General features: G+C 42.0%; 1 protein-coding gene and 1 long non-coding RNA gene across 3 annotated transcripts in view; one reads left to right on the top strand and one right to left on the bottom strand.

Moving 5' to 3' along the window:
* Positions 1–9,918: 9,918 nt before the first annotated feature.
* LOC119141590 lies at positions 9,919–13,262 on the bottom strand. Its single transcript, XR_005101980.1, has 3 exons — positions 13,065–13,262; positions 11,146–11,445; positions 9,919–10,677 (listed from the first exon to the last, which is right to left on the bottom strand). It is a non-coding gene; the product is annotated as an uncharacterized LOC119141590 (long non-coding RNA).
* A 57-nt stretch (positions 13,263–13,319) lies between these two features.
* Positions 13,320–24,697, top strand: part of RAI14 (retinoic acid induced 14) — an 87,302-nt gene continuing 75,924 nt past the window's right edge. The window contains exons 1-3 of one of the 2 annotated variants that reach the window (XM_037372821.1): positions 13,336–13,444; positions 22,202–22,311; positions 23,298–23,389. In XM_037372821.1, coding sequence (XP_037228718.1) covers positions 23,354–23,389 — 36 coding nt within the window. In that variant the 5' untranslated portion in view covers positions 13,336–13,444; positions 22,202–22,311; positions 23,298–23,353. Of the gene's footprint in view, positions 13,445–22,201; positions 22,312–23,297; positions 23,390–24,697 lie in introns of both variants that reach the window. The other variant, XM_037372820.1, reaches the window with a different exon arrangement.

Raw genomic sequence — 24,697 nt, 5'->3', positions numbered from 1 at the left:
AATATGAATGCAACTGAGTTCCAAATGCAAGTGTACATGAGGTCAGCTATAGCTACTGGATGAGCTGGTGGGGAGGCCCAGTGGCAAACTGTTCTGTTCAGTCCTGGAAATCATGCCCACTTTGGCTTGATAGATAATGGGAATCTCTCATCACATTTGGGATTTTGTTCACATTTATTTGACTTTCAGGACATGTGTCCTTCTGCTTTCCTAGGTAATTAATGGTGGAAAGCAAGGAGATCTGGGCTCCAGGACAGTAGTACAGTCTGGGAAGGTCGTATGTTTTGAGCAGTGATAACTTGGATAATTAGTCAAATTTATTGATAGACAGAAGCCTTCTTTTTTTCTGGTTGTCTGCTTTGCAACATAATGATTCTCATTGTAGTACTCGGGCTTAGGTATAAATCTACATACATTGATTAAAACATCGTCTTTAAAAAGATCGATCCATGATCAGCAGCTGCAGTAAAACTGAATCTCACCACTAAGGCTGCCCTCTCTGACACAGTACCTGGAAAGAAAGGATGGGTGAAGGGAGAGAGAATGGGGGAGGAGAAAGACAGAGTGTTAAAAGAAGAGTGGGAGAAACAGACGCAAACAGAGGGAGGAGAACCACACAGGGAAAAGAAAACACAGGTTATGGAAGAAGGCAAAGGGGTGAAGGGGAGGTGTAAAGGAAAAAATCCAGACAAAGAGAGAGCAAATAGGCTGGAGATTGAAAGACAAAAGGTGTGGGGGAGGGGGAAGGGAGAGGAGGAACTAGAGGAAACTTATCAATTATTGTCACTACTAAAGGAAGTGTTAAAAAAAAAAAAATATGGATGCTGGGTCTTCTGAAAAAATTACACATGTAGCATGGGAAGGTTTTGAATGGAGAGCATCTCTTTACATAGGTGACTATATAACCCAAATTGTCCTGTGATAGTGAAGGGAACTGTCAGTGTAAATGATGTTTAATAGCTGGTCTTGACATTAGTAAGGATTTCTTGCACACTTGATTTATAGCCCCAAGGAGATAAGTCTATGGAAGAATCTTATACACTGAATTTTCAATTTAATAGACACTGCTCCAATATTCAATAGAAGCATTTAATGTTCTCATTCTTTTTTTATGGATTTCAACTCATCTCAGAGCACTAAAATCATAGGATATGTTCCTACCAATTAAAATTTAAATTAAACATAAATTAATTTTATTGATTAGCTGATCTACAGAGTCTCAGCCTGCTGCTACCTGGAGATTTGATGAGAAGCATTCACTTTTCTTTGCACATCTTCAGATCACTTTTGTAACAGGGAGAGGAAAAGCTTAGACCGGTACATTTTAATGAAATAAGAAGATTGAAGAATACAACTATGTGTTGGAGTGCTTTCAGCTAGACATAATACACATACTACTACAGGGTTTAGCTATTTTTCTGACATTCATAAATTTAATCCCTTTCTTATATCTGTAATCTGTTTCATTTTAATAGAACTATTTGCGTGAGAAGAAAATATCTGAGTAAGTAAATGTTTCCAGGATTGGCCTGTAACTGCTTTTAGTACGGTTATCAACTCCAGCCATCTGTGTCTTTTCATTTTAATTCTGCAAATGAATCTTGCCTTTTGAGAATTTCAAGAACCAGGAAGCAGCAATAAACCTCTTCTGCAGCTCCAGACTGAATACTCCAACAACTATTAGTTGATGGGACATGCAGGGAAAAGAATTCATTTTGACAGTACAATTTATAAGCATAATGTCTTTTTGCTAGCAATTATTATAACTTTTCTGTGCAAAGATGTGGCTGGCTTAGCTGTGTGCTTAACCAGTTTGGAGCTGGTTTTGTGTGATGCAACCTAACCCAAAGAGCAAGTACATAATCAGCTAAGTAGTTCTGTGTTAATGGCACATCCTGATTTTGTATTTTTAGAGTTTCCACTTAATTTTATTTTGTTTTAGAGACTGTAAATTCCAAGGGTGTATTTTGCAGTTGGTAAGTAAGGAGAATTAAAAACCTACAACTAATGAAAAGAAGCAGTTCAATCTGCCATCTATACTGGTATGGCTGGAATGTTGGTAAAGGACATAGTCATGATCTTATGATTCAGAGCTTACTTAGCTTTTGTTAACACTACCATAATTCGTTTTAGTAATGACATAATACCTAAGGATCCAATCTTTATACTGGTTTAATGTTACTGGGAGCTGTAAGCATGTAGATGGAAGCAGATCTGGCTCCAGGACCAGGTGCCTACTTAATATTAACTGAAGGAAAGAACAGAGCATGTGGATAGGTTCTTGTTTACACTAAGGCAAGTAAAACAGTGAAAATGTAATTGGATCCAATTTAAGGGAACTCAACATGCAATAAGCAACATAAATCGTCCTTATAAATGTAAATGAGAGGACAGTCTATTGTATTAGATTAAATTGGCACAAAATTAATATTTGCAATTTTTCAGAAAGTTATTTACTAATAAACATCCTCATGAAATAAAAAGGTTGATGTTAATAAATGCAGTTCCCACATACAGCAAGAGGCCCACAAAGCAGAACTTTATGCTAATGTTCTTACACTGAATCTGAGCACCAACTGACAGTAAACTGAAGAGACTGTTCTCTAACCACACACAACAGAAAAAAGTGCAACCCCCACCCCAAGCATAAAGAGTGATGAGTTGTAGCATTTTTTCTTACTGATTTTGGTATTAGTTGCAACATAGTTAAGGATTTTCTTAAGCAAATGATCCTATTAGCTCAATTACGCCTTTTATGAGGAACATCACATTCTTTGCTAACCTTCTGGACTAGTGAAGTATGAAGCCATTCCTGGTGGACAAATGCTTCTTTGGATACCAATTGTATGAGACAATACATGCTACTTTGTAGATCAGATTCTGCTAAATTCCGATGGCAATCTCATTCCTCCATGAATTGAACTGAGATTTAAAGGCCTATTGGCATGGCATGGATGCCATTTAATTTGATACAGCTTTCATACATAAATAGGTATCATGCAATCCTACCTCCTGACATGCAGAGAGGCAATTTGGACAGGCATTTGCTAGCATGTAGCAAGATAAAAGGGCTGTCCTGGTTCTGGTTCCTAAATCAAGTAAAAAAAATTTTAAAAAGTCAAGAAGCTTTGACTGTGAGACACATTAACATTTTGTTTTGGCCTGGCTTGAGAGTCAATCTCCCTTCATGTTTGTCTTGCAGGGCACCTTTGGTGCATATGAATTAGATTCAGAAGCTCCATCCCAGACACCCATTAAACATGCTCCAACTGCTTGGAGGGTGGGAATGTATATGGATCAACAATTTGCACTTTGGATATCTTTGATTGACCTGCCTTGTGGACACTTTGCTCAGAGAACAAGACTGAACATTGTCTGAAGGAAAAATTCACAACTGGGGTAGTGTAAATAAGGGGGCCTAAGCTCCAAATGGCTTGCTAAAGCAGTCATAGGCTGTCATCAGCCTGGCTTGAAAGACACCTTTCACCGAGCCCTTCTATTCACTTGTATAATATTCATTCCTTACTGAGAAAAAAGGTCTGATCTGATATATTCTGGAGGATGTTAGGTGGGACACTCAGGTTCCTGGAACTGACAGCAGAGTCTTGGAAAGGAATGATGCTAAGAAAGAGAGGTGAAGGGAAGTTCAAAAGTTGCATGAAAGCTCTGTCAGATATAAAAATGAAAATGAAATTCAAAGGCAAGACTGCCATTCCCAAGGGAATTTCTCATTCCATGAATTACATTGATAAAGACTCTCAAAGCAAATGGACCTCTTTGCTTTCTTCAGAAAATGCAGGGCTGTAAACAAATCTCATAACGTACTGAACATGTCGAAGGATGAAGTTGTTACCAGAGACTGTCTTCTTCACCAGTCAACATCTCATTGCAACCAGCTACCACCTCACTGCAGCCTTTGAAGAACACATTTCCAGACATAATCATTGTGAACATGATTGCAATTTCCTTTTACATACTAATTCATAAGCAAACTGGATTTAAAACATCCAGAGGAGCAAAGTGAAACATATACAGGATTCTGGAATAAATACCAAGGCTGAATTTAAGAGTGATCTAATGAAATTGTAAGTGATGTGCTTCGAGCTGAATTGAAACTTGTTGTAGACATAATGAGACAAAAAGAGGTATACAAAAGTTGTTCCAAAACTCAGAATAGCAGAGGCTAATGTTTTTGCCCAGCAGGAATTAAATTCTGTATAGAGAACAGGTACAGGCCCAGCTAATGACATAAAATACAAATACATCCAAATGCAAAAGTTTTGGCATCTTCATTTAAAATATTTACAATTAATAACTTTAATATACCATTTAGCAATCTGGTCACTCAGGGATATCTCAGAAAATGATGTTGTTGCAGAGTTTGGAATGCAAAACTGGCTCATTTGATAAAAGGGAGAAGGTGACCTAGTCCTTTTTGATAAAATGACATAAAATGATGGTTTACAAGCCATTCTGCGAGCCTCTGTATGCACAAATGTTCTCAGGATTCTTCCTTTCTTTGAATTTTCTACACAGAAGACTCTTGGTTTCACAAATGGTTGAAGAAACAAATGCTGAGAAAAGGCAATAAAAATTATTTTAAGGTACTTGGTATTTGCTTCATTCCAACAAACACCAACTACCTAATGTTCATAGAAAAAATGTTTGCTGTACCCATCTGTCTCCACGCTTCAGTATCCAATTGCGGCTATACTTCTGCTATTCAACAACTTAAAATGGAATTGATAACAACCTTACTGTTAATATGTATGCACTGTTTATTTGCAAAACAGAAATTTTGTGTTTTAAAATTGCAGAGTGAAATAAAATGGCAAGCAAGTACCCAAGTGAACAATGCTACCTTAATTACTTTCTTTGCTTTATTATTGCATTTTATTGTAAACAGTTCCATTCCTTCCAGTAATAATTTCAACCTGAGGCTATAGTTTCTTTGGTTTTATTTTTAAATGGACTTGAAAGTTGATTAATGAAGTATATCCATATCTCTCAGTAGTTGTATTCTGCCTTCCAGGGCCTCAGAAGGAAATAACTAGCAAATAACTAGAAACAAATGTTCATTTTTTTTTTATATTAAATGATCTTTATTAAACCTGAAACCTAAAGAAAATGGAGGTGGCACCAGACTGTCAGCCAGGCTGTCTCTGTCACAGCCTGCAAGAACAGACTCCCGTGCCCAGGGCAAAAGCTAACAGGTTCCAGAGTCAGGCTCCATATTTCATCAGAGGCTGGTACCACTAAACCCCTTTGTTAGATCAGGCCTTTCTGCCTAAGTTGGCACTTTGCAAAAAAGGTGCTCTATTCTTTCTTGGGCAGCAGTTCAAACTCAAGAAAAGCTTGGAACTGAAAGAACTGGTATGACCTAACTGAAATCTGTACCTTCTGTTTATTGGAAGACAGCAGTATTGAAAGACACTCCAAGACGTTGCTGATCCCAAACAGAAGCTGGAGATAACAGTCTTACTTCTAAGAACTCTGCATACTGTCACATAGCAGCCCACGGTTTCAAGGTAATTATTAGCGGATTTCTGCATGGCTAGGCACCTCCCAGCACAAACGTGATCTGCCTTAAATCTGAGCTCATCTAACCTGGCATCAGATCAGCACAGTCACCACATGGTGTTTACATTGATGTGCACAAGGAGTGCATTGCTGGGTATCACTTTTATACCCACTTAGCTGGCTAACGCACTCTGGAAAGGCTCCAAGCCTGCAGCAGGTTGCTGGCTCCCTCCCACAGTCATGACCATTCATGTTGTTAGGTCCTTTTGCATTCTTTCAGCTCCCAAATTCTCACCAACAGTGAAGAAAATGGTTACTGCTTTAGTGTCTTCGCTTCCAGGTGCCAGCTTTCTAAGCAAAAGAATGAAAGTAGTTCATGTACCAAGTCCTGGGAAACAAACCCCTCCTCTCCTTCTTACCAGACACAGTCTGTTTGGTGGGACAACCTTGGTGACAGCCAGATCTGTCTGCCCCAGCTCTCCACCTGGAAGGGGAGGAGAGACAGGCAAGCAAGTCCTAATGTTTCCTAGAAAATAAAGTCTCATGTTTGGATTTGTGGTGACAGCATTTTGGGACTTCTGTTGCATGTGTTTCTCTGACTGGGAGAGAAGGCTGAGATTTGGCCTAGACTCAGTCACAAACACTTGAATCCCCAGCTAGTCATGAAGGATGGATAAGTGTGTGGGAATGAGAAGGTGGGATGACCCTGTGGGTGTTCACTGACCTTTTGACACAACCTCACGCAGGATGATGTGATCCTGTGAGTTGTTCCACGGCAGCAAAATTATTTCTTCCCTTAAGGCCAGAGGAACCTGCTAAACAGATGGATTGAGGCTACTTTTGTGGTAGGCAACAAGATGTCTGAGACTGAACATTCAAGCAAAAGAGCAAATGCACACTTGTAGAACTGTGAGAATGGAGGACATTTCAGCCATGACGCTGTACAGACACATCATATTCCATGTGGGGAAAATTCTACTAGACAGGAGAAATAACTTGAAAGAAATCCCTTCAAAAAATATGAGTTATTTTTACTGAGTGGAGTGAATTTATACTGGTTCACCCTTGTGAATGTGGCTTTGGTTTTTTTTAACCTTGATAATGCCAAACCCAGATCTCATCACTTCATGAAACTCTGCCCTTAGGTCCATATATATTATATTCTATGTACAATTGCATTCCTCTGTGATGTTTTGGTTTGTCACAATCTCTAAGAACTGGTGCAGCATATCAAAGATTTAGTCTCACTCTTTTGTTTGCTACATATTTGGTGGTAATTAGGTGCTTCATTTGTAGAAGTCCTTATGCAAAGCCTCTCTGCTGGAGCAGGATTATATAAGATTTATATCTGTTCTTGTGCAATGTGCAGAAATCTCCAAGGTCTCCACACTAAATCACAGTCTTAACCTTGGATCTCATCCCACTTTCCAACCCTTTGATATTTTTTCTTGTGATCCAGGACAAATGCTATAGCCATTTCTGAGAAGCAAAAAGGAAGGTCTGACACTCATTTACACTAACCCCAACAGAGGCAGGGGGCTTTGCATGCAAATACGAATCAGACCCAAACAAATCGCTAGTTTGATTATAGTGATACAGTGGAAAGAAAACTTGGGATTTCCTTCCTTTTTTTAACAGATTTTGATTTATACATACAAAAGAAAGATCCTAAAGCCTCAAGGTAGATGAAGACTCATAGAAGGAAAAATACAGTCTGAAAGTCTCTGTATCAGAGGAAGCATTTTAAAAAACAAAACAGATCACTGATACAGTGAGATTTGGTTCTTCTGGAGATGTAAGGAAACTTCCTTTCCAATAGCTGGAAAAGTGACAACAAAGATAGAATGCACAGGGGATTTTACACCTCTGCAAAAAAATCAGCCACAGAAATTGTGCTGTGGGAATATAGCATGGGAGAGAACTGAAGTTTCAGCTTGCAGAGGCCATGTACATGAAGAAAACTTCTAAGAAGCAAAGGCAAAAAAATAAGCAGTTTGAAATCCCATTGCAAGGTGCTTGGCTTCTCTGTAATGCAAATAGTCATATAAAATATGCAGGAATGTGAATTTCTTGGGTTTGAATGGGAAGAGGAAATTGATTTACAGATTCTGAATGGAATAGAAACCTTAGAGTGAGAATAGAGACAAAGCAACTCCCTGCATTATGTGGCATGTAACTGCCTCTTCCTGTGGGAATTGCTTTGACTTCTGTGCTATTACAACATAATCACAAGGTGCTCTCTCATGTAATTGAAAACGAGGGATTTTACTCTTTAGTGATCCTCAGATTAGCATAATCTACTTCTTGGTTGTTCTTGGGAACTGGCGTTTCAGGACTTTCAGTGGTGTGCCTTCAAAGAATCCTTTATATTTGCAGGGGGCGGAAAGCAGCTTTCCACAAGGTGTGCTCTGCTTGGCCTCTGGTAGTCTGGTGGCCTCACACAGATGTTCCCATCAGGCTTTTGAGAAGTTTCAACCTTCAAGATTGCAGGGAGGCCTCTAGGTTGTGGAGGGGCTAGGAAGCAAAGGATTTTCTCTGGAGTGATCTTGGTCCCCAGCTGTATCTGTGGGGCCAAGCAGAGAGAAAATCTTCCACTCACTTATGGAAGAGTGGAGAAAACGTGAGCAAACCAAAATGCACAGAATTCCCAAGGTGCTGTGCAGGAGTGGCTGTGCAGGTCAGAATGAAGCATTCTTATTAGAAAAATAAAGCAGAGGATGCTACACAACAACAATCCATTCATGATACAGAGACCTGAAATATGCCCTGATGGTTCTGGGATAGGCTTTTAACAAAGCTTTGTTCTTTACCTCCAAATGTCTTCTTGCCTATTTGGACAGTTGCCTTTCTGCTTGCTGAGCTTTTCTGTAAGAAGAAATGAGGCACTTTATCCTTTTTAAATTATTCACATAGACGCACTGCTATTTCAGGCACAATCTGTGTAAGTAGTGGGTAATCCACTTCTGTTGTTTTCATGGACTTGTGCTTTTAAAATAATTTAAGAATTAAATATGTTATGGAATAATTCTGAAGGTGACTCTCTATAGGAAAGTTGCATTAGATCACCAAGCCCACTTCCTTGCAGCTCCAAGCTCTGGTTGCCACAGGGAGGACATACAAGATAAACTTATTTTACACTGGATGTTAGTGAAAAGGCCAAGCAATTATTTTTCTCCTGGTTAAACTTACAGAAAGCACATTCATATCAAAGACACTAACATGCAAGCACAGATTTCTGTAATAATGTGAGAAAGTGAAAGGAAAAAAGATGATGATTTTTGGTCTTTGTAGTCAAAAGGAATTGCATTAATTCCTTTTGTATATCCCAGTAGCTACAAACTAAAATGAAAATTATATGCAGCAGTAGGTAATGCCTTCCCTGTCATAGGGAGAGAAGAGTAAGCTACATTTCTGGAGGACTGTTCTCTTTCCTAACTGGAACTGATCTGTTCAGTCCCACCCAGGTAAGGCTTCTGTCTGAGGCAGGCTCCCCAAGGTCCAGCTGATCTCTGTTGCGAAATCCCTGAAGGATTTTGCCAAGAGTGACTGGCCTGGCCTACTCCTTCAGCTCCTGATTTCTGTTCCTGTGGCAGAGGAGGAATATTCAGATTTATGGGGCCCAGTTGAAGGTGGCTCAGCCTCATAGTGTCTCTTGTGGCCATGGCAAAGCTGGGCCTTGTGGTGCAGGAAGAGTCACAAGAGCAAAACAACTGTTTTTTTCTGGAGCTTCCCTAGAAATGTCACCTGGGACTGTGAAGAGACCAAACAAATTATAGACTGGGATTCCATGCAGAAAGGTGTGAAGAAGAGTGTGTAGATGTAAAAACCATGAGGAAGAAGGAAGGTTGGTGGAGGCAGAAGGAATACTCATCTAGCAAGTGAAAGCTGAAATAACCTAGACAATTCCCTGCAACCATTACTGGATTTTTCCTTCAGCTTTTGAAAGATCAATCCAAAGTAAAAGAAGTCCCTAGGCAGGCTTTCCTCTCTAAGATTTTGCCTCAGTAAAGAGCCCTATCTGAGCAGCTGCCATTGTTGACTTTCTTCAGTTTTTAGTATTTTCCTATCATGACCATCAGGCCCGCTGCTGTTGCTACACAAACAGCACAGAAACAGTAAAGGAGAAAAATTCCCAACCAAGTTTTCTGAAACATGCCATATTGTGAAGAGGCATCAAGCACCTCCTTTCTGTGGTAACAAGTTATTGAAAAAAGAAAGCGCTCCAGTGGGAGCAGATATAAATAACACTTTTTAACTCTCCCACTTGTTACCACAGAGATTCCTGCATTTATGGGGTGCATCTGCTGCAAAAAGTTAAAAAAAAATAAATTTACTGTAGGCAAAGAACAGCCCGTGAACAAAATTATGTCTCAAAATCTAAACACAAACTTTATTTAAATTGTCCTTCAGCAGAAAATAACAGGCAGGATTAGCAAAACAAACTATATTCATATTGGAAATAATCAGACCAGAACAAGTCCAACAAGGGAAGAGAGAATGTGGCAATTATAACTCATAGAACAGGTTTAAGCTGCTTGAAGGATAGCAGGGAAGCGATCAGCAAGCTCAGGAGGGTGATTTCCTTTGCAAATTGTTTCTTAGTGAAGATGTGACCAGTGCTTTGTGTTCTGCAGAAGGCAGTAGCCAGCAGCAGCAGAAAAAAAAATATATAAAAAAAATAACAACTAGCCAGAAGCAGCAGAAAAAAACCACCAATGTCAAGCTAATTAGCAGATGCTATCAAGACAGTGCAACAGAGTGATAAGCTGTGATTAAAGACTTCTCTTTAAGCCACTTGTAGGCCTTTCTCTTCTGGAGAAGTAGTTAGGAATGTGTGGGTGGTTTTATTACATCCTCACCATCGGCAGCTGCTCAAAGTCAAAACTGGCTGCAACCCCCCAGCGTTTCCAGAAGACAGCCAAAGAGGATTATCTCTTCCTCTCCCATCCTCACCTCATGTCTGTTGTACTAAGGAATGGAAAGGCGTTATACTGTCAACATGCTAGTACTTTGATTTTGAGAGAAGCTGCTTGATTGGAGGTACTCCACCTTCTGCCTCTTGCAGATGAGGTTCTTTCAGTTTTACTAGTAACTTCTGTTGGCTCACGCTGAGCATTTAATAAAACTCTCAAAGAGTTCTTCTCGCCCCATAGATACCTAGTAGAAGCACAGATGCAAAAACATGAGTATCACGGAGTCATACAGCACACTGAGGGCAAAATTAGAAATAGAGCTGAGATATCCTGACTCCTAATCTTGTGGTCTGCCTGCAGAGGCTTCGGCCACAAAATTACATAGGCGTGTTTTTAATGACAGGCAATGCCCTGCTCTTGGAGATGGACCCAAAAGGCGGCTCAGAAGACACCAAAAGACAGTTTTCCATGCAAGAAGACTAACCTAGAGGGCAATCAGGTCCTGTCAGACCCATGAGGTTGGTTTAATGCATTGTCTTGGTTTAACGCTGGCTGGCAACTAAGCTGCTCGCTCACTCCCCCCATGTTGGGATGAGGGAGAGAATCACAGAAGAGTGAAAGCGATGAAACTCGTGGGTTGAGTTAAAGAGTTTAATAGGTAAAGCAAAAGGCACGCACGCAAGCAAAGTAACACAAGGAATTCATTCACTACCTCGCATCAGCAGGCTGATGTTTAGCCATCTCCAGGAAAGCAGGGCTCCATCATGTGTGATGGTTGCTTGAGAAGACAAATACCATAATGCCGAACATCCCCCCTTTCCTTCTTATTCCCCCAGCTTTATATGCTGAGCATGAGGTCATATGGTCTGGAAGATCCTTGTGGTCAGTTGGGGTCAGCTGTCCCGGCTGCGTTTCCTCCCAGCTTCTTGTGGACCTCCAGCCTGTTCGTTTGGTGGGATGGTGTGAGAAGCAGAAAAGGCCTTGATGCTCTATAAGCATGGCTCAACTGTAACTGAAAGATCCCTGTGTTATCAACACTTTCCTCAGCACAAATCCAGAACACAGCCCCACAGCAGCTACTATGAAGAAAATTAACTCCATCCCAGCCCAAATCAGCAAATGCATTTAAACTAGCTGCCATGACAAAGCCCAAAGCCTTTAGCCTGGCCCACAGTTTACAAGACGATGAACTACTTCTCTGAAAACTAGTAAATACGGCATTTCCCAGTTCTCAAGAATGGACTATTTTATAATGACATAGCCAAAATGTACTGTTTGTTATTCATGTGTCATTATATGTGATCAACCCATATAAACATACCCAAACCCCATCTTTACGATATGCTGGCATTGAGAATGGAAATAAAAATTCTACATGGTCAAACTACCCAAAATGAAAGAGATAGTACTTGCATAGTAAATCATTTTCATGTTAGTCACACATGATTACACAGAATTTTGCTGGTTGGAAGAGGTAGGCAGGTGACTTTCTAGCCATACTGTACACACATATTTGGCTTTTAAAAATAACTGGAATTTAAAATAATTATGTAACAATTGCAACGTGTTTTGTAGCTGCTGAGCTAGCATTGCAGGGAAAGTTTAATTTTCCTGGGTTTACCGGTCTTGTGCAAATTAAATTCTCAGCATTAGCTATATTAGATTAACATTTGTTTGTCTCTTTTATAAGAAAAAAAGAGAGGAAACAGTCCTGGCACAGTGATGGCTATTCTCAAAAGTAAAACACATGCGAAACAAATTAGCCAAGGTAAGGACTGCAGATTAGCAGAGGAAAGTATGCTTCTGGTGATAACCAAGTGTATTTGTTTAATAACAATACTTGTCACTATTACAATAATGACCTGAAGTTTTGAAGTGCTCATTTCCTCCCTGCACTGTTTGCCACTTTAGAAGGTGTGTATATGGTTGAGAACAGAGAAGATAAGAGTGATCACAGAGATTGAAGGAGAGTTTCTGAGGCTGGGACACGGTTGTGGTGAGTGAGACCGGTAGATGGGCATGGCACGATGGGATGATGACTAGCAGCTCTAACAGGACTGTCGTGCTGGGACAGTACGCAGAGGCTCACCAACTCACTCAAAGGACAATTTGCAGACAGTCAGTGTTCAGTTCCTTGCACAGGTGAAGGCAACTGTGATTTTTTTTAGCAATGTACCAAGGTGGTTTGCCACCAGCTTGCTGGGAGACTCAAGAAAGGGTGCTCTAGAGGTTCAACTTTGAGAAGACCGGTTTGGCTTACAATGAAAAGAGACTTGTGGAGCATACCCAGTGAAGCACAACCTTGACACAGCTGTAAAGCCCCAGCCTTTAAAGTCCTGTACAACCAAACACTAGACTGGTCATTAATGCAGATATTAAACAAGAAGTACCTCCCTTCTCTTTCTCCTCAAGCAGTCCTTCCTACCTAAGAGGTCTGAGAAAGGGGAACCTGACACACGGGGAAACTTTGGTGAGAACTGAAGTGCTGGACTTCTTTCATGTGCTGAAGCACTTGCACTCCTTTAAAAAATTGATGTATTTTTTGCCACCACCACCCCCCAACTTTCTCCTGAGGAGGCCAGCAGGCGTCCAGAGGCAGAGAGGATCTGGCACCCCCTCCTCCCCACATACCCTTCAAGGAGCAGGGGCGAACTCCACCAACAGCACGCTGGGTGACGACTCCACGTTTCCCGCCCTTCCCCTCACAGACCCGCTCCTCATGGCGAGAGCCCAGCCCCGCGCCACAGACGGGGGGTGGGGGTGGGGGTGGGGGGCTGCGCTCGCCGCCGCCACGTGACCCCCCCCTCCGCGAGCGCGGGGCTCCGGCTCCCCGCCGTCACGTGGCCGCGGAGTGATGCCACGCCCCCCCCCTCCGCCCTATCCGCGCGGAGCGGCCGAGTGTCCCGGGGCGCGCGGCGGCGCCGCCCCGCCCTCCCTGCAGCAGCGGCGCGGACGGGTGCGCGGCTGCCGGCGGCGGGCACGGTCGTAGCGGGACGCGTTCGCTCCATGAGGTGAGCGCGGCTCGGCACCGGGCGGTGTGTGAGGGGGGGTGGGGGTTGCGTGCAGGCACGCACGGCGGCGGCGGGCGTTGTGAATAAGGGCTTTGTGTGCGGCGCCCACCTGCCCCCGCCTCCGCCACCGGTCGCGGGGGGCTGCTGCCGCCGGGCGCCGCTTCGCCGGCGGAGCCTGAGGAGAGAATCCCGGTGCGGGGCGCAACTGGAGGAAACTTCTCCCTTCTCTCCCTCCGGCGCTGCCGGAGAGCCCCGTTTCGCCGGTGTAGGCGAGTGGAGAGCATCGCGGGGGCGCGCAGCCCGTGAGTCGCTGCCGCTTGGCTGTTTATTTACTTTGTTTATAGTTTTATGGGGTTTTTTCCGCTCTTCCCGGTGCGTGGCGGGGCGTGACAGCTGCCCGCGGGGGCGAGTGGGAGCACCCCGGCACGGTCAGCCCAGTGCCGCTTCGCCTTCCCGCACCCCCGCCCGCCCGCCCGCCGGTGGGTCTCGGCGGGTCCCGCAGCGCCGAGCGGTGCCGCGAGGGCCGTCCCCGTCGCCTCAGGGCGGGGGTCGCCCGCTCGCCGACAGCGCGGGTCGGGTTGAGCCCCGGGGGCAGCAGTGCCGCCGCCGCGCCCCCTCCCCCGGGGGGCCCCGACGGGAGTTAAACCCGCCCGCGGTGGGGGGACCCTCGGATTGCCTCGCTCCGACAGAAATGGTGGCCCCAGGGACGGTGGCCTCTCGGCGGTGGTGCGGGGGGTCGTCCCCAGGGCGCTCTGGGGAGCTCGGGGGCGGGCGGGCCGGCTGCCGGCTCCCCGGCGGGCGGCAGCTGGAGCGGCTCCGCTGCGTCCCCTCCTGCCCCGCCGGCACGGCCGGGGACTGCGCCTGCCCCCGGCCGCGGGGCCTGAAGCATCAGAATTTTCTGTAGCTGATTGAAAAAGTTAAATAGTCTGCTTTATGAATCGCATCGAGTTTAACCAGGAACTTGTGCTCCTGACTTCCAAAAAAGCACGCGAAGGGTTTGGCTTTCTCTTGCACAGCGTTTGGCAGCACAAGCCTTCCGCAGTCTGCTGTTGCCACTTGTGACATTCTTAAGTTTCTCCCTGAGAAGACTAGTTATAAATTCTGCTTTATCAGCATTGCAGAATCTTAACAAATTCTCCCGTTTGTTCCTATAGTGAGTGTGAGCATGCTTATTACAGAACTGATAGAAAACACTTGCAGTCTAGTGCCACTTTAGGAGAAGCTGTAGTGTCTTCTTTCTTCCAGTGGGTTGCAGGTTAGTGTGTGTTATTAAAAAAAAATAAAAATCAAACGCCATAAACTACACATAACGTCATTTTTGAAAGGCCTTCTGATGTCCTTGATTAACTAGAAGTTAATGAATTTGGTAAATATCTATCAGTGACCTGCTTGGCTCTTGTCTTGGGCACTCATGGAAAGCTGTCAATGAGATTTTATTTACTAATAGAAGAATTGCATAACAGCCATATGAACCAGACTGAAAGAGCATTTGAATAGAACGAGGCTTGGTATGAGCTCAGGGTTTCTCTCGAGTTGAAGCCAAGTTCAGTGCCAGTAAGTCACTATGCAGTAGCAGACGTCTGTCATTCCAGTCTCTAAAAACATTGGCCCTGTGCTGTTCCCTCTTCCAAGAGTGCATCTGCTAGCAAAGCAATAAAATGCTACCCCCTCCGTTTTCCTTTCCCGAACCAAGAGAAGGATAACATCAAGCGGAGAAGAAGTTAGGCGGAAGGCTACTCATCTCATGAAGCGATGTAAGCGTTTCACAAGAGGGTTCACTCGCTTGCCTCATGCCTTTCTTTTTTTATATGTTCCTGACGGTGTTACTTTTCTTCTACCCCTCTCTGTTAAGGAGGTTGTGCCTCTTCTGAGAGGGAAGCAGTGCTTGGAAAAACATTAAGAACTTAGCCTTGTGTGAGATGTTGGCAATTTCTAAATTCTACTGCAACAATAACCTAATCACATTCCTTTTAAGAGCTGATTATGGGCTTGTTCTTTTTGCACAGGGATAATGCTGGAAATAACTACGGAGAAAAACCAAGCAAAACTAGAACAAATCAGTTTGAAGCTTTTAGAGCCTTGCTTAGCGACTGAGACAGTGGACTACTGAAAATCCCAAGGTGTGGGCGTAGCAATCCATAACATCTTCTGGGGCTATAGATTCAAGTAACTGGCCCTCCTGCTGTGTGCATGCTTCATGCCTGAGAAGCCTGTTCACTTGCTTGCATTCCTTGGAGTTGCTGTCTAGGTGCCTGTGAATGCACGCAAGCAATAATAGCTCTGCATTTGAGGTGGCTTGGGGCTTGTTTTCAGAGATGTCAGTCCTTGCTGCTTCTTACATCTTGGGGGTCATCTAACAATTTGCTTTTAGGGTACAGAGAAAGTAGTGCAAATAGCTGTAATTCAGGTAATACATTAGAGCAGAGCTTATCAGAGTCAAACGACCAGAGACAAATGCAAGTCTGGTGTAGTGTGGAAACAACTGAAGATGTCCACTGGCACTTAGGACTAGCTAACAGTCTAGGTACTTGCTGAGGGCTGCTGTAGTTAGAGTACATAGCAGTGAAAGAAAGCATCCTTCCCTTGTGTTGAGATCCAGAATGGGATGGCCAGTAATGCTTGGAGGTGATGGTTGTAGTCAATGTGCTGAACTTGAGACCATCTCTGAAGGAGAAAACCTCCAGCGTAATGGATGGTACGTTTGTCTGGGAAGTGTTACATCTTGACTCAAGTCCTTCCTCTGCAGGCTGGTCTTGCATTATTAGATGAATGCTGTAATAACTTACGTATTTTTTCTAAAGCTACCATAGCCTCCTTTTGCATTTGTGCCTGGAAGCCATCAGTGGTATTCAAAATACTGTAAAATAAGATGTGTGGGTTTTTTTCACCTAAATCTATGGCGGGGGGTGGGAGGGCTGGGATGTCTAAAGTGGAGAGCTGAGTTTATTCAGTCATTACGATAGAAAAAGAATTTGTATGTTGGTTAGTCTGTGACTGTATATTCAGTAGCTGAGGATGTTCCACTTCCTTCCTCATAATGGCCAAGAGGCAGGGAGCTGTTGTTGATTATTGCAGATGTCTGGATTCCCAAAGGTACTGGGACACCATGCAATGTCTCTAGGGAGTTTGACAGGCGAGTGCTTTCTGATGGCCTTGTTTACAAGGACTTGCCTGAGACACCAGCATGATAACTCCAAGGGAGATGTGAAGCTTGGTAGGTCTCTGAAGGCTAGGAGAAGTACCATAAACATGTGATGATCTTCTCTAATATTTGTACAGCATCCAGTGCTGCTGCTATTGAATATAAGTTTCAGCAACTTGAATCAAATCAGTTAAAAATCACTTACTTACTGCTAAGATGTGGGTGTTAATCTTGCTGATGTTCCGCTTGTTTATAGCATTGATAGTTTTCCAGGATAGAAAATACCTGAATTCCTAGTACTTCTGTTGTTGTTGTTTCCTTTGTTGTTGTTGAGTGGAAACACACCCAACTCTTTTTCCATTTTTGGGTAATGTTTAGAAAGGTACCAGCTTTCTAATGTTTGCCAGCTAAAATACTTTCCCTACCCAGAAACTTGGAAGCTGAATAGGGGAGCCATGTTATCAGCACAGTCTCTGAAAGTATTTCTAGATTATAGGAGTTTTCAGCAGGATGCCCTTCCAAGACCTTTCAAAAGCGTAAGGGCAGAGTTTATGGGAGTGGGGCTTGGCAGTGTCTTAGAGAAGTTAAATTGATGTTCCTGTCTTCCTAACTCCTGCCTTAACAGATGATTGTTCTGCCTTAGGGCTATTTCAAAATATTAATCCCTAAAGTAATAGATTTAACGTTGCATCTGTATGGATTGTCACGTTTGCCCATTCTGAGGAGCATCTAGTTGAATGGTTGATATAGAATAATTAAGAAGGGAGGAAATATAAGCAAGTATTAGCTGTTGTTATCCATGTGGGCTTCTCATTTAAGAACTGGCATTTTACAAGTGGGAGTCTGCATAATTTTTCTCTATTTCTAGTTGTAACTGGATGCTTCAATTCCAATCTAGCTCTGTTGTACTAAGCACTGAACATGGAAAAGTCTTCAGGACTGCAATGTATCTTATGTATGATCAAACCAGAGAATATGGCCTCAAAACTGAGGGGCACACAAGGGGATTGGGGGTGGGTGGGGTGTGTTTCTGTTTTAGAGATGGGGAAATTGAAAGCAGAGAAGAGTAGTGATATATCCCAGTCCATGCAGCGGGTCTTGTCTCTTTCACTGTGCTTTTCAGTGAGCTGGATGTGTGTTGACAGATACTTTCAGACAAAAGAACTGGAGTAAGACCAGAGTAAAGTTGTGTGTAATGGTTGAATGACAAATTTGCCTGGACTTCACTTGAGCTAGAATTTTGCCTGGAGTGCTGTCTAATATGCCAAGTAAACAAATCAGGGCAATGTCACATTTTGATTTTCTTCTAATCTTCTCCTGTAATTCACTGCGTCTAAGGTCTTGTTGATGCAACATTTCGCCTAACTGTCTAGAACTGTTTCTGAAAATGCTGTAACAAACTGCACATACTGACACTCTTGCCTGAGTTTGTAGTGGCTGTATAACATCCACAGAGGCTGGTACTGCTTCAGCTGAATCCATTAAAAATTGTCTTAACTTGTGCAAATTCTGAATATTGAAAGGAAGTTTGAGTAGAGAGTTGATGCAAAGCATTCTGGAGTGGGGAGCAACAGCTGTAGATTTGTTACTGATGCGTTATCTACAGAGCTGTAACTTTTGGGCTCAAATGCTTAAATTTGTACAGTTCAGCACATCCTTGCCAGTGATTTGTGAACAGATAGAGGGATTGTACTGTTACTCAAGGCCTTTGCTATCTTTGATGTCTTGATTCTGTTTAGAGCGGGATTAACTGTATATATATCACTCCCACTCTTGTGTAGTGCTTGGGCTTCTCAGTGCATTTTTCAGTGTGTTTTCGTTAGTAAGTAATAGCAGATTAACCAACCCAAGGATTATTTGGCTTTATAGGTGACATTAAGTTTAAAAAAATTCTGTTCCATTTGACTTTTCCTATGATAGGAGGATGGGTTACTCAAGATGGAAAAACTGAACTGTGCTGTTACAGAGTGGGGAAATGTTCCAGTTGCTTTTGGTCACTTCATACAGGCTTTTCTGCTTTGGCCTGAGAAATAGAAGAACATGCTCGGCTGGGTGGAAATGAGAAGGTAGTCAGAGATGAAGTGTTTGGTGGAATTTTTTTTAAGACATCATGGGCTTGCTGCGGTTATATGCAAGCAACTAAAGAGGCTGGGCAATGGCTAATGCCTCCAGGTGGTCCTGTGGCTTTGGCAATGCTAAGGAGATGCTCAGGTTTGGGCATGTTCTTGGTATTGGATAGTAGGTCAGGGGAGCTTAGGCACGTGAAGCGTTTGAGAAGTTGGGTACTGAATGTGGGCAGCAGAAGGGATGCTAGTAGTGTGGATGCCTCTGGCTGCTCTGCAGTGCTGGCTGCTGCAGAGGCTCTTGTGATTCAGAAAGTAATTATCCAGAGAATAAATGGTGGTGTGTACTTTGGGAGAAGGTGCTTCTGAAGCCCCTTTATTTTCCCCTGTGGCTGTAGATGTATTCACACAAAGGAGATGTAAGTGTATGGTGGCAATGGTATTCTTGCAGACCTTTGTTTGATTTTTTTTTTTTCTTCTTATGTTGCCAGATCTTGCATGGAGTCTTTAGTTCTTTTCTGTAACCTCACAAGGTTAAAAAACTGCATTAAAGTATTTTTGGGAGGGGAAGGGGAAATTAGTTGATGTCATGAATCATGCTTTGATGCAGAAGAGCACTGTCTGAGATGGAGGCTTCTCAGGGTATTCTGAAAGAGGTGCAAGATTTTTGACACCTAAATTAACTGAATTCTGCACTTACCAATAAAGGGTAACTCATTAGCATGAACAGTGTGCATAGTGTGCAGTTTTACTGTAAACTGGTAGTTTTGCTTAATAAAGCTAAAGCTGTTTTACTGTTGTATCACTGGATCTTCGGCCATTCAAGGAGTTAATTTAACATTGTTTGAAAGGCCTTGCTCTGATTTTAATGCAATTTAATGAAAGGAAACAAATATGGCAGTGTTGTTGTTTACTGTGGTTTGCATGAATCTCACTGTAAATCAATGGGGGATATTACCCTAATCTGTTTTCTATATTTAAACCTAAAGACTGTATTGTGTGTTAAAACACAGTTTCAATGAAATTATTGAGGCCAAAGATTACCACCACTTCAGCGTTGCTTCTTCCTTCTAGGTAGGTTTACCACCAACCTAAGGATGTTTAGTGTGGCTTGTATTCCTGAAAACAATTGTTTAACATTAAGTTGAAGGAAGATGAGGACTAGATACTTAATTTTGGAGCTAATGGTTAAAAGCATGTGACTTGCGTTAGCTTTTGAGAATCCTTGAGGTTAAGCACTTCTCTACAGCTAACTTGCTGCAGCTGCGAAATGGCAGTGCTTAGTATTTATTATCACATTTGTTCTGGAAGTGGAAAAATGCCACTGCTCGTAGAAATTTCTCGTTAATACCTGTGATTCATTGCAGAAATACTTTTTTGAGATGTCTTGATGCTCCCTAGTGAATTTCTAGCAGTGATTTCCTGTTACAAAACAGGATTGTATTAATGGTACTTCCTTTATCCCTACTCTGGCAAATGAACATTTGTCATAAAGCTCTGCTGAATCAGGATACTGACCTTTTTTTTTTTTGCATCAGTTCCAATAATTGCACCCTTTGAGGGGTGACTTCCTCCTTTAAACAGTGCTAGGAAAAGGCAGCCCTCATCACTTCATGGGTTTTTATCTCTACAGCTGAAGGATTATGGGCATTGCAATGCACAAGCTGCAGTCTTAATGTTTGTGTTTAGCTATCTCTTACGGAAAAAATTGAGATGTGACACACACTAAACTTGGTAATGCTGCTTTTGTGTGCTTGTGTGTGCTTTTTTAATTACACTGAGGACTTGAGTTTCACATTCAATGTATAAAATGCACTTACGCAAGAGGTGAAGTATCCTGTGGGAAAAATAAGTTGGCTTCTAACACAAACACAGCTCACCTCCCTTCTTCCTTCCTCAAAAGGGGGAAAAGTAGTGTATTAGGAGTGCTTGCAGAGCTTGTTAATTAGACTCTTGTTAAAGGTTTCTTACAGAAGAGAATCCAGCTTTGCAGCTCTTTTATGCATATACCTACAAGGAGTTGTCATCTCCCCCATAGCCCTGGCGTTCAGTACTTTATCTTCCATGGGAGCTATAACAAATCTTTCATTTATGGGAGCCAAAAATGATGAGGGGGTGGGAAGAGGAAAGACTGCCTATAGTAGACAATTTTTTGGCAATCTGTATTATGAGGAAAGTTTTCTTGTTTTCAATTCCGCATTCTCAGGATTTCTTTGTATTTTATTAACTGGTCTACTTAAATAAACTTTACCTGTTCTTAGTCTTAAAATAAAAAGTTGTGTTAAGTTTTGGATTTTGTGGGATGTATGATGTTTCTCAGCTTTTAAAGTTCCTTTAAAATGTGGTGGTGTTTTGTATTTCCCAGAAGTTTTAAAAACAGTTTGGGGTTTTGCCCTCCATTTTCTTTCTTTCTATATATATATTTTTTTTTTTAACATACCTCTAGCATGGTATGTAAAGAAGGCCAGGTAGGTGTAATGGCATTTGTCTTGTCTATACCCTGGCATTTCTGGTCTTTGCAATGGTCATCATCCTTGGTGTTGCTAGAGAATGATTTAGGAGACTATCAGGCTCTTGTCGAGTCCTTTCCAGTGCATGTTGTGACAGCTGTTGTGCAATTTAAACACTTTCTCCAAAGTTTGAGGAGGTGTAGCGGAAGTGGTATGTTTCTCTCAGGGCAACCTAAAAGAATTCCTTCTTTTTGGTTGTTCAAAACTTGCCTTTTTGTTTGTTTCTGTTTTGGGTTTTTTTTGGGTTACTATTTTACAAACACTCTGTTTAGCCCAGGAAAAAGCTAAGAAATTGTCACTTAAGTCAGGGAGTGAAAAGCCTCGGCAAAATATTTTTTCTTTTCCTTTTGCACACTAAAGAATTAAAATGCCACAAGCCCATTCTCTCTGAGATGAAAAGCAAGAACTATGAAAGAAACCCCTCGTTCATATACATGAAAGCAGTCAGGAATCTGGTATGACTTCAAAATGACTGTTTAATTAGACTTGAGTCATTTAATTAGATTTAATGATATTTTAACAGCCTACAGAATTACCCCATTCAGATTACCTACTGGAGGTGTGTGTTCTGTGGGGAAGGGTATTTATGTATATATAGTGTATGGAGTTTTTTTGGTTGTTTGGGGTTTTTTGAAGAAATATACTTGTGTTTGTCTTAAATGGCTCTCAGATAAATATGGGGTTGAACTAAATGACATATATACTAGCACTAATTGCTATTCCTGAATGGTACTTGGTGTTGTATTTTGTGGAAGCATTCATATATATTCTACCAAGAGTATACTGTGTAGTTGCATTTTAAAACTCTTCATAGAGTGATCATGTAGAACATAGCAACTTGTTTCATAATAATGAGACTTTCTTTTATGAAACAACTGAATTTCACTTTGCTTCTCAAACTAATCTGCTCTTTCTTAAGAGTGATGTGAAACATTAATGACCTTGCATGACCTATTTGAATTCATGCTCCAGCCCTCATTTCAGTTATTTATTTATCTGGCTAGACTTGTAATATTTTTTTCTCCTTTTTCTTTTTTTCTAGGGTGGAAGGAGGAAGTTTATACAGCTGAACATCCTTTACTTTAAACTGTTCCTTCAGAAGGAATTTGTAGAGCAGCTAAAACTTGTAGAAGAGAGTGACTGGCTATTCCAGTAAGCACACTGTAAAACTAGTAATTTGAAACATTTTTGCATAGATGGCTTTGGCCGGTCTAGATGTATGCTGCTCTTTCGTTAAGTTTTTCTGCTGTGCTCTAGGCAAAAGCCCATTGCCATCCTACTTTAATGCTGTTTGCTGATACATTTCCCTTGGATTGGTAGTATGTGGTACACAGAAGCTGTCTGTAGGAAACTGCTCTAGGCTCCCTGTTCCTCTGTGAGAGCTTGCAGCTTGTCTGTAACATTAGTTGTATATGTTTGTGTAACTGCTGCGTTTCTGTGCTTGAAAGGGAGGAAGGGGGAACATGACTGTGATAGTACATTGCCAAATTAAAAGCAGCTATGACTCCAGGAATACACATATAGTTTCTTACCGGGAAGAGTATAAAACAATTCTTCCAGTGACAGCCTTTGTCCTTGCTCAGGTGGTTCTATCTGCTGTGTTGTGTTGAGCTGTCCTGGTATGTCATGTATGGTTTAAGTATAATTTTTAAGTATAATAAGTATAATTTTGAGTTTGGTTAGTGGTTAGACTTGTGCATACAACTTCAGCTACTCAGTGCAGACCCATGGCTGTAGGATAGTGAAGTTTTAATGGATGACTTTGCATACTTATTTCTGCTTTTCCCACTTTATAAATGGCTGCCCTGATGATGATGTTAAAATTAGGCAGTGGGCAGAGAAATTGCTACATGTATGAACGTGTTGGTGATCTAATTATGCTAAGAGGTAGCTAGTGTAACATGATACACACTTGAATTTTTGGTAAAGATTTTCTCTATTTTTCTGTGGTCAGACTTAGGCTTGTTTTTAAGTTTGGAGAAACAAACTTTCCCTTAGCTGGCTGTTAATCTTTCTTAGAGCTTGAGGGCTAAATCCTCAAAGGGTGTTACAGGTATGCAAATTCAATTCAGACTTGGCTGCCAGTGAACAGAATGGTATCAAGTTGGAATCTTATTTTTCTTTCTTTTTTTGTTTAGATATTGAAGAAGGATAAAAAGCTCCTCAAAGGTTTGGAAGGTTGAATGTGATCAGCATGAAGAGCTTAAAAGCAAAGTTCAGGAAGAGTGACGTAAGTATTTTTGCAGTTTGACTGCTGGTTCCCATTCTGGAAACAAGTTCTTCACTCCCACCTTGATAAGGTTGTAGGTTAATGAATTACAGAGAAGAAAACCTTTCTACAAACACAAAGGCAACAGCTGACTATGGTATGGAGTAGGCTGTTTCTGTTTGGAGTGCAAATTTCTGTTATGCAAACTAGTAGTATTTCACCGCCTTGCTCCCCCTGAGTCCTGTACATGTGTGGGGTCTGCAGAACTTCTGTTAGGTTGTGCTGGTGCCCAGGTTGAGACTTTGTTCCAGGTATAGGGTTAAGCCTAGTACCCAATCACATTTCTGTCTAAGCATAACACCATTCTTATCAGTGTGGTGTTTGAGCACTTAACAAAATGTCGCTGCAGTCTGTGGCAAGGTTTCTTTGTCAGCAAGAATACAGGAACCAGCTGTGTAGTTAGGGCAGCTGTGGCTTATCAGTTCTAGTATAACAGCAGAGTTGGATATGAGGCTTGAGCAGTGAGGGTGACAGACATACATATAGAGGTCCTACAGGAGACTCTTCAGAACTGCATTTAGAAAAACGTTAGGCTGCACATCATATATTGCCTCTTGCTACTAGTAGTAGTAGTAGTACTGTTGGTAGAGACCCAAGCTTCAGCTTGTTTAGTAAGCATACTTTCACTGGAGCAGAACTGCTGTAGTCCAGTCCTGTTCTCGTCTTTTTACTGCTACTCACTCCAACATTTTGTCACACACTAATGTTAAATTCTTATTTGATAGTGCGGTGACCAGGTGTGAAATAGGTGACTTTGTGTTTAATTGTCTTTCCAGATTTTGTGTGGAATTTGTAACAAATCTTCATGATCTGTGAAGAGTTACATAATCTTCCATCCTTCATCTTAAATTTGTGTGCTGCTTTGAAAGAAGTGGCGTATTGTTGTTTGTCATGGCCAGATTCACACAGCGTCCTAGAGCAGCCATATTTGGTGAAGACGCTTTAAGTTTGAAAATGGACCTTCTTCAGAAGTTTTGATGTTCAGGAATAAAATTACACACTGCCCTCAGGCTGTGCTTTTACGTAGAGATGGTCTTACAGCACACCATTGGAGTGGTTTCTTTAGCCAAGTTGTAATGCACTTCAGCAGCTGTGAAGAAGATAGAGAAGGTCTGGTGGTGTAATCTACAGATGTGCTTGTTACTGGTTAGAGAGTCTTTTGAGCTATGTGTTAGCACTTAGTGCAGCTGCTGTATTGGCTTCCTAGCAGCACTCTACTCCTTCAATTTAGCAAGACCTTTTTCTAAAAAGGCTACCTCTATAAGCAAG

This window comes from Falco rusticolus, chromosome Z (genome assembly GCF_015220075.1).
Source record: "Falco rusticolus isolate bFalRus1 chromosome Z, bFalRus1.pri, whole genome shotgun sequence".
NCBI lineage: Eukaryota > Metazoa > Chordata > Aves > Falconiformes > Falconidae > Falco > Falco rusticolus.
Note: the sequence above shows the minus strand (reverse complement) of the source record. Positions and strands in the feature narration are given on the sequence as shown.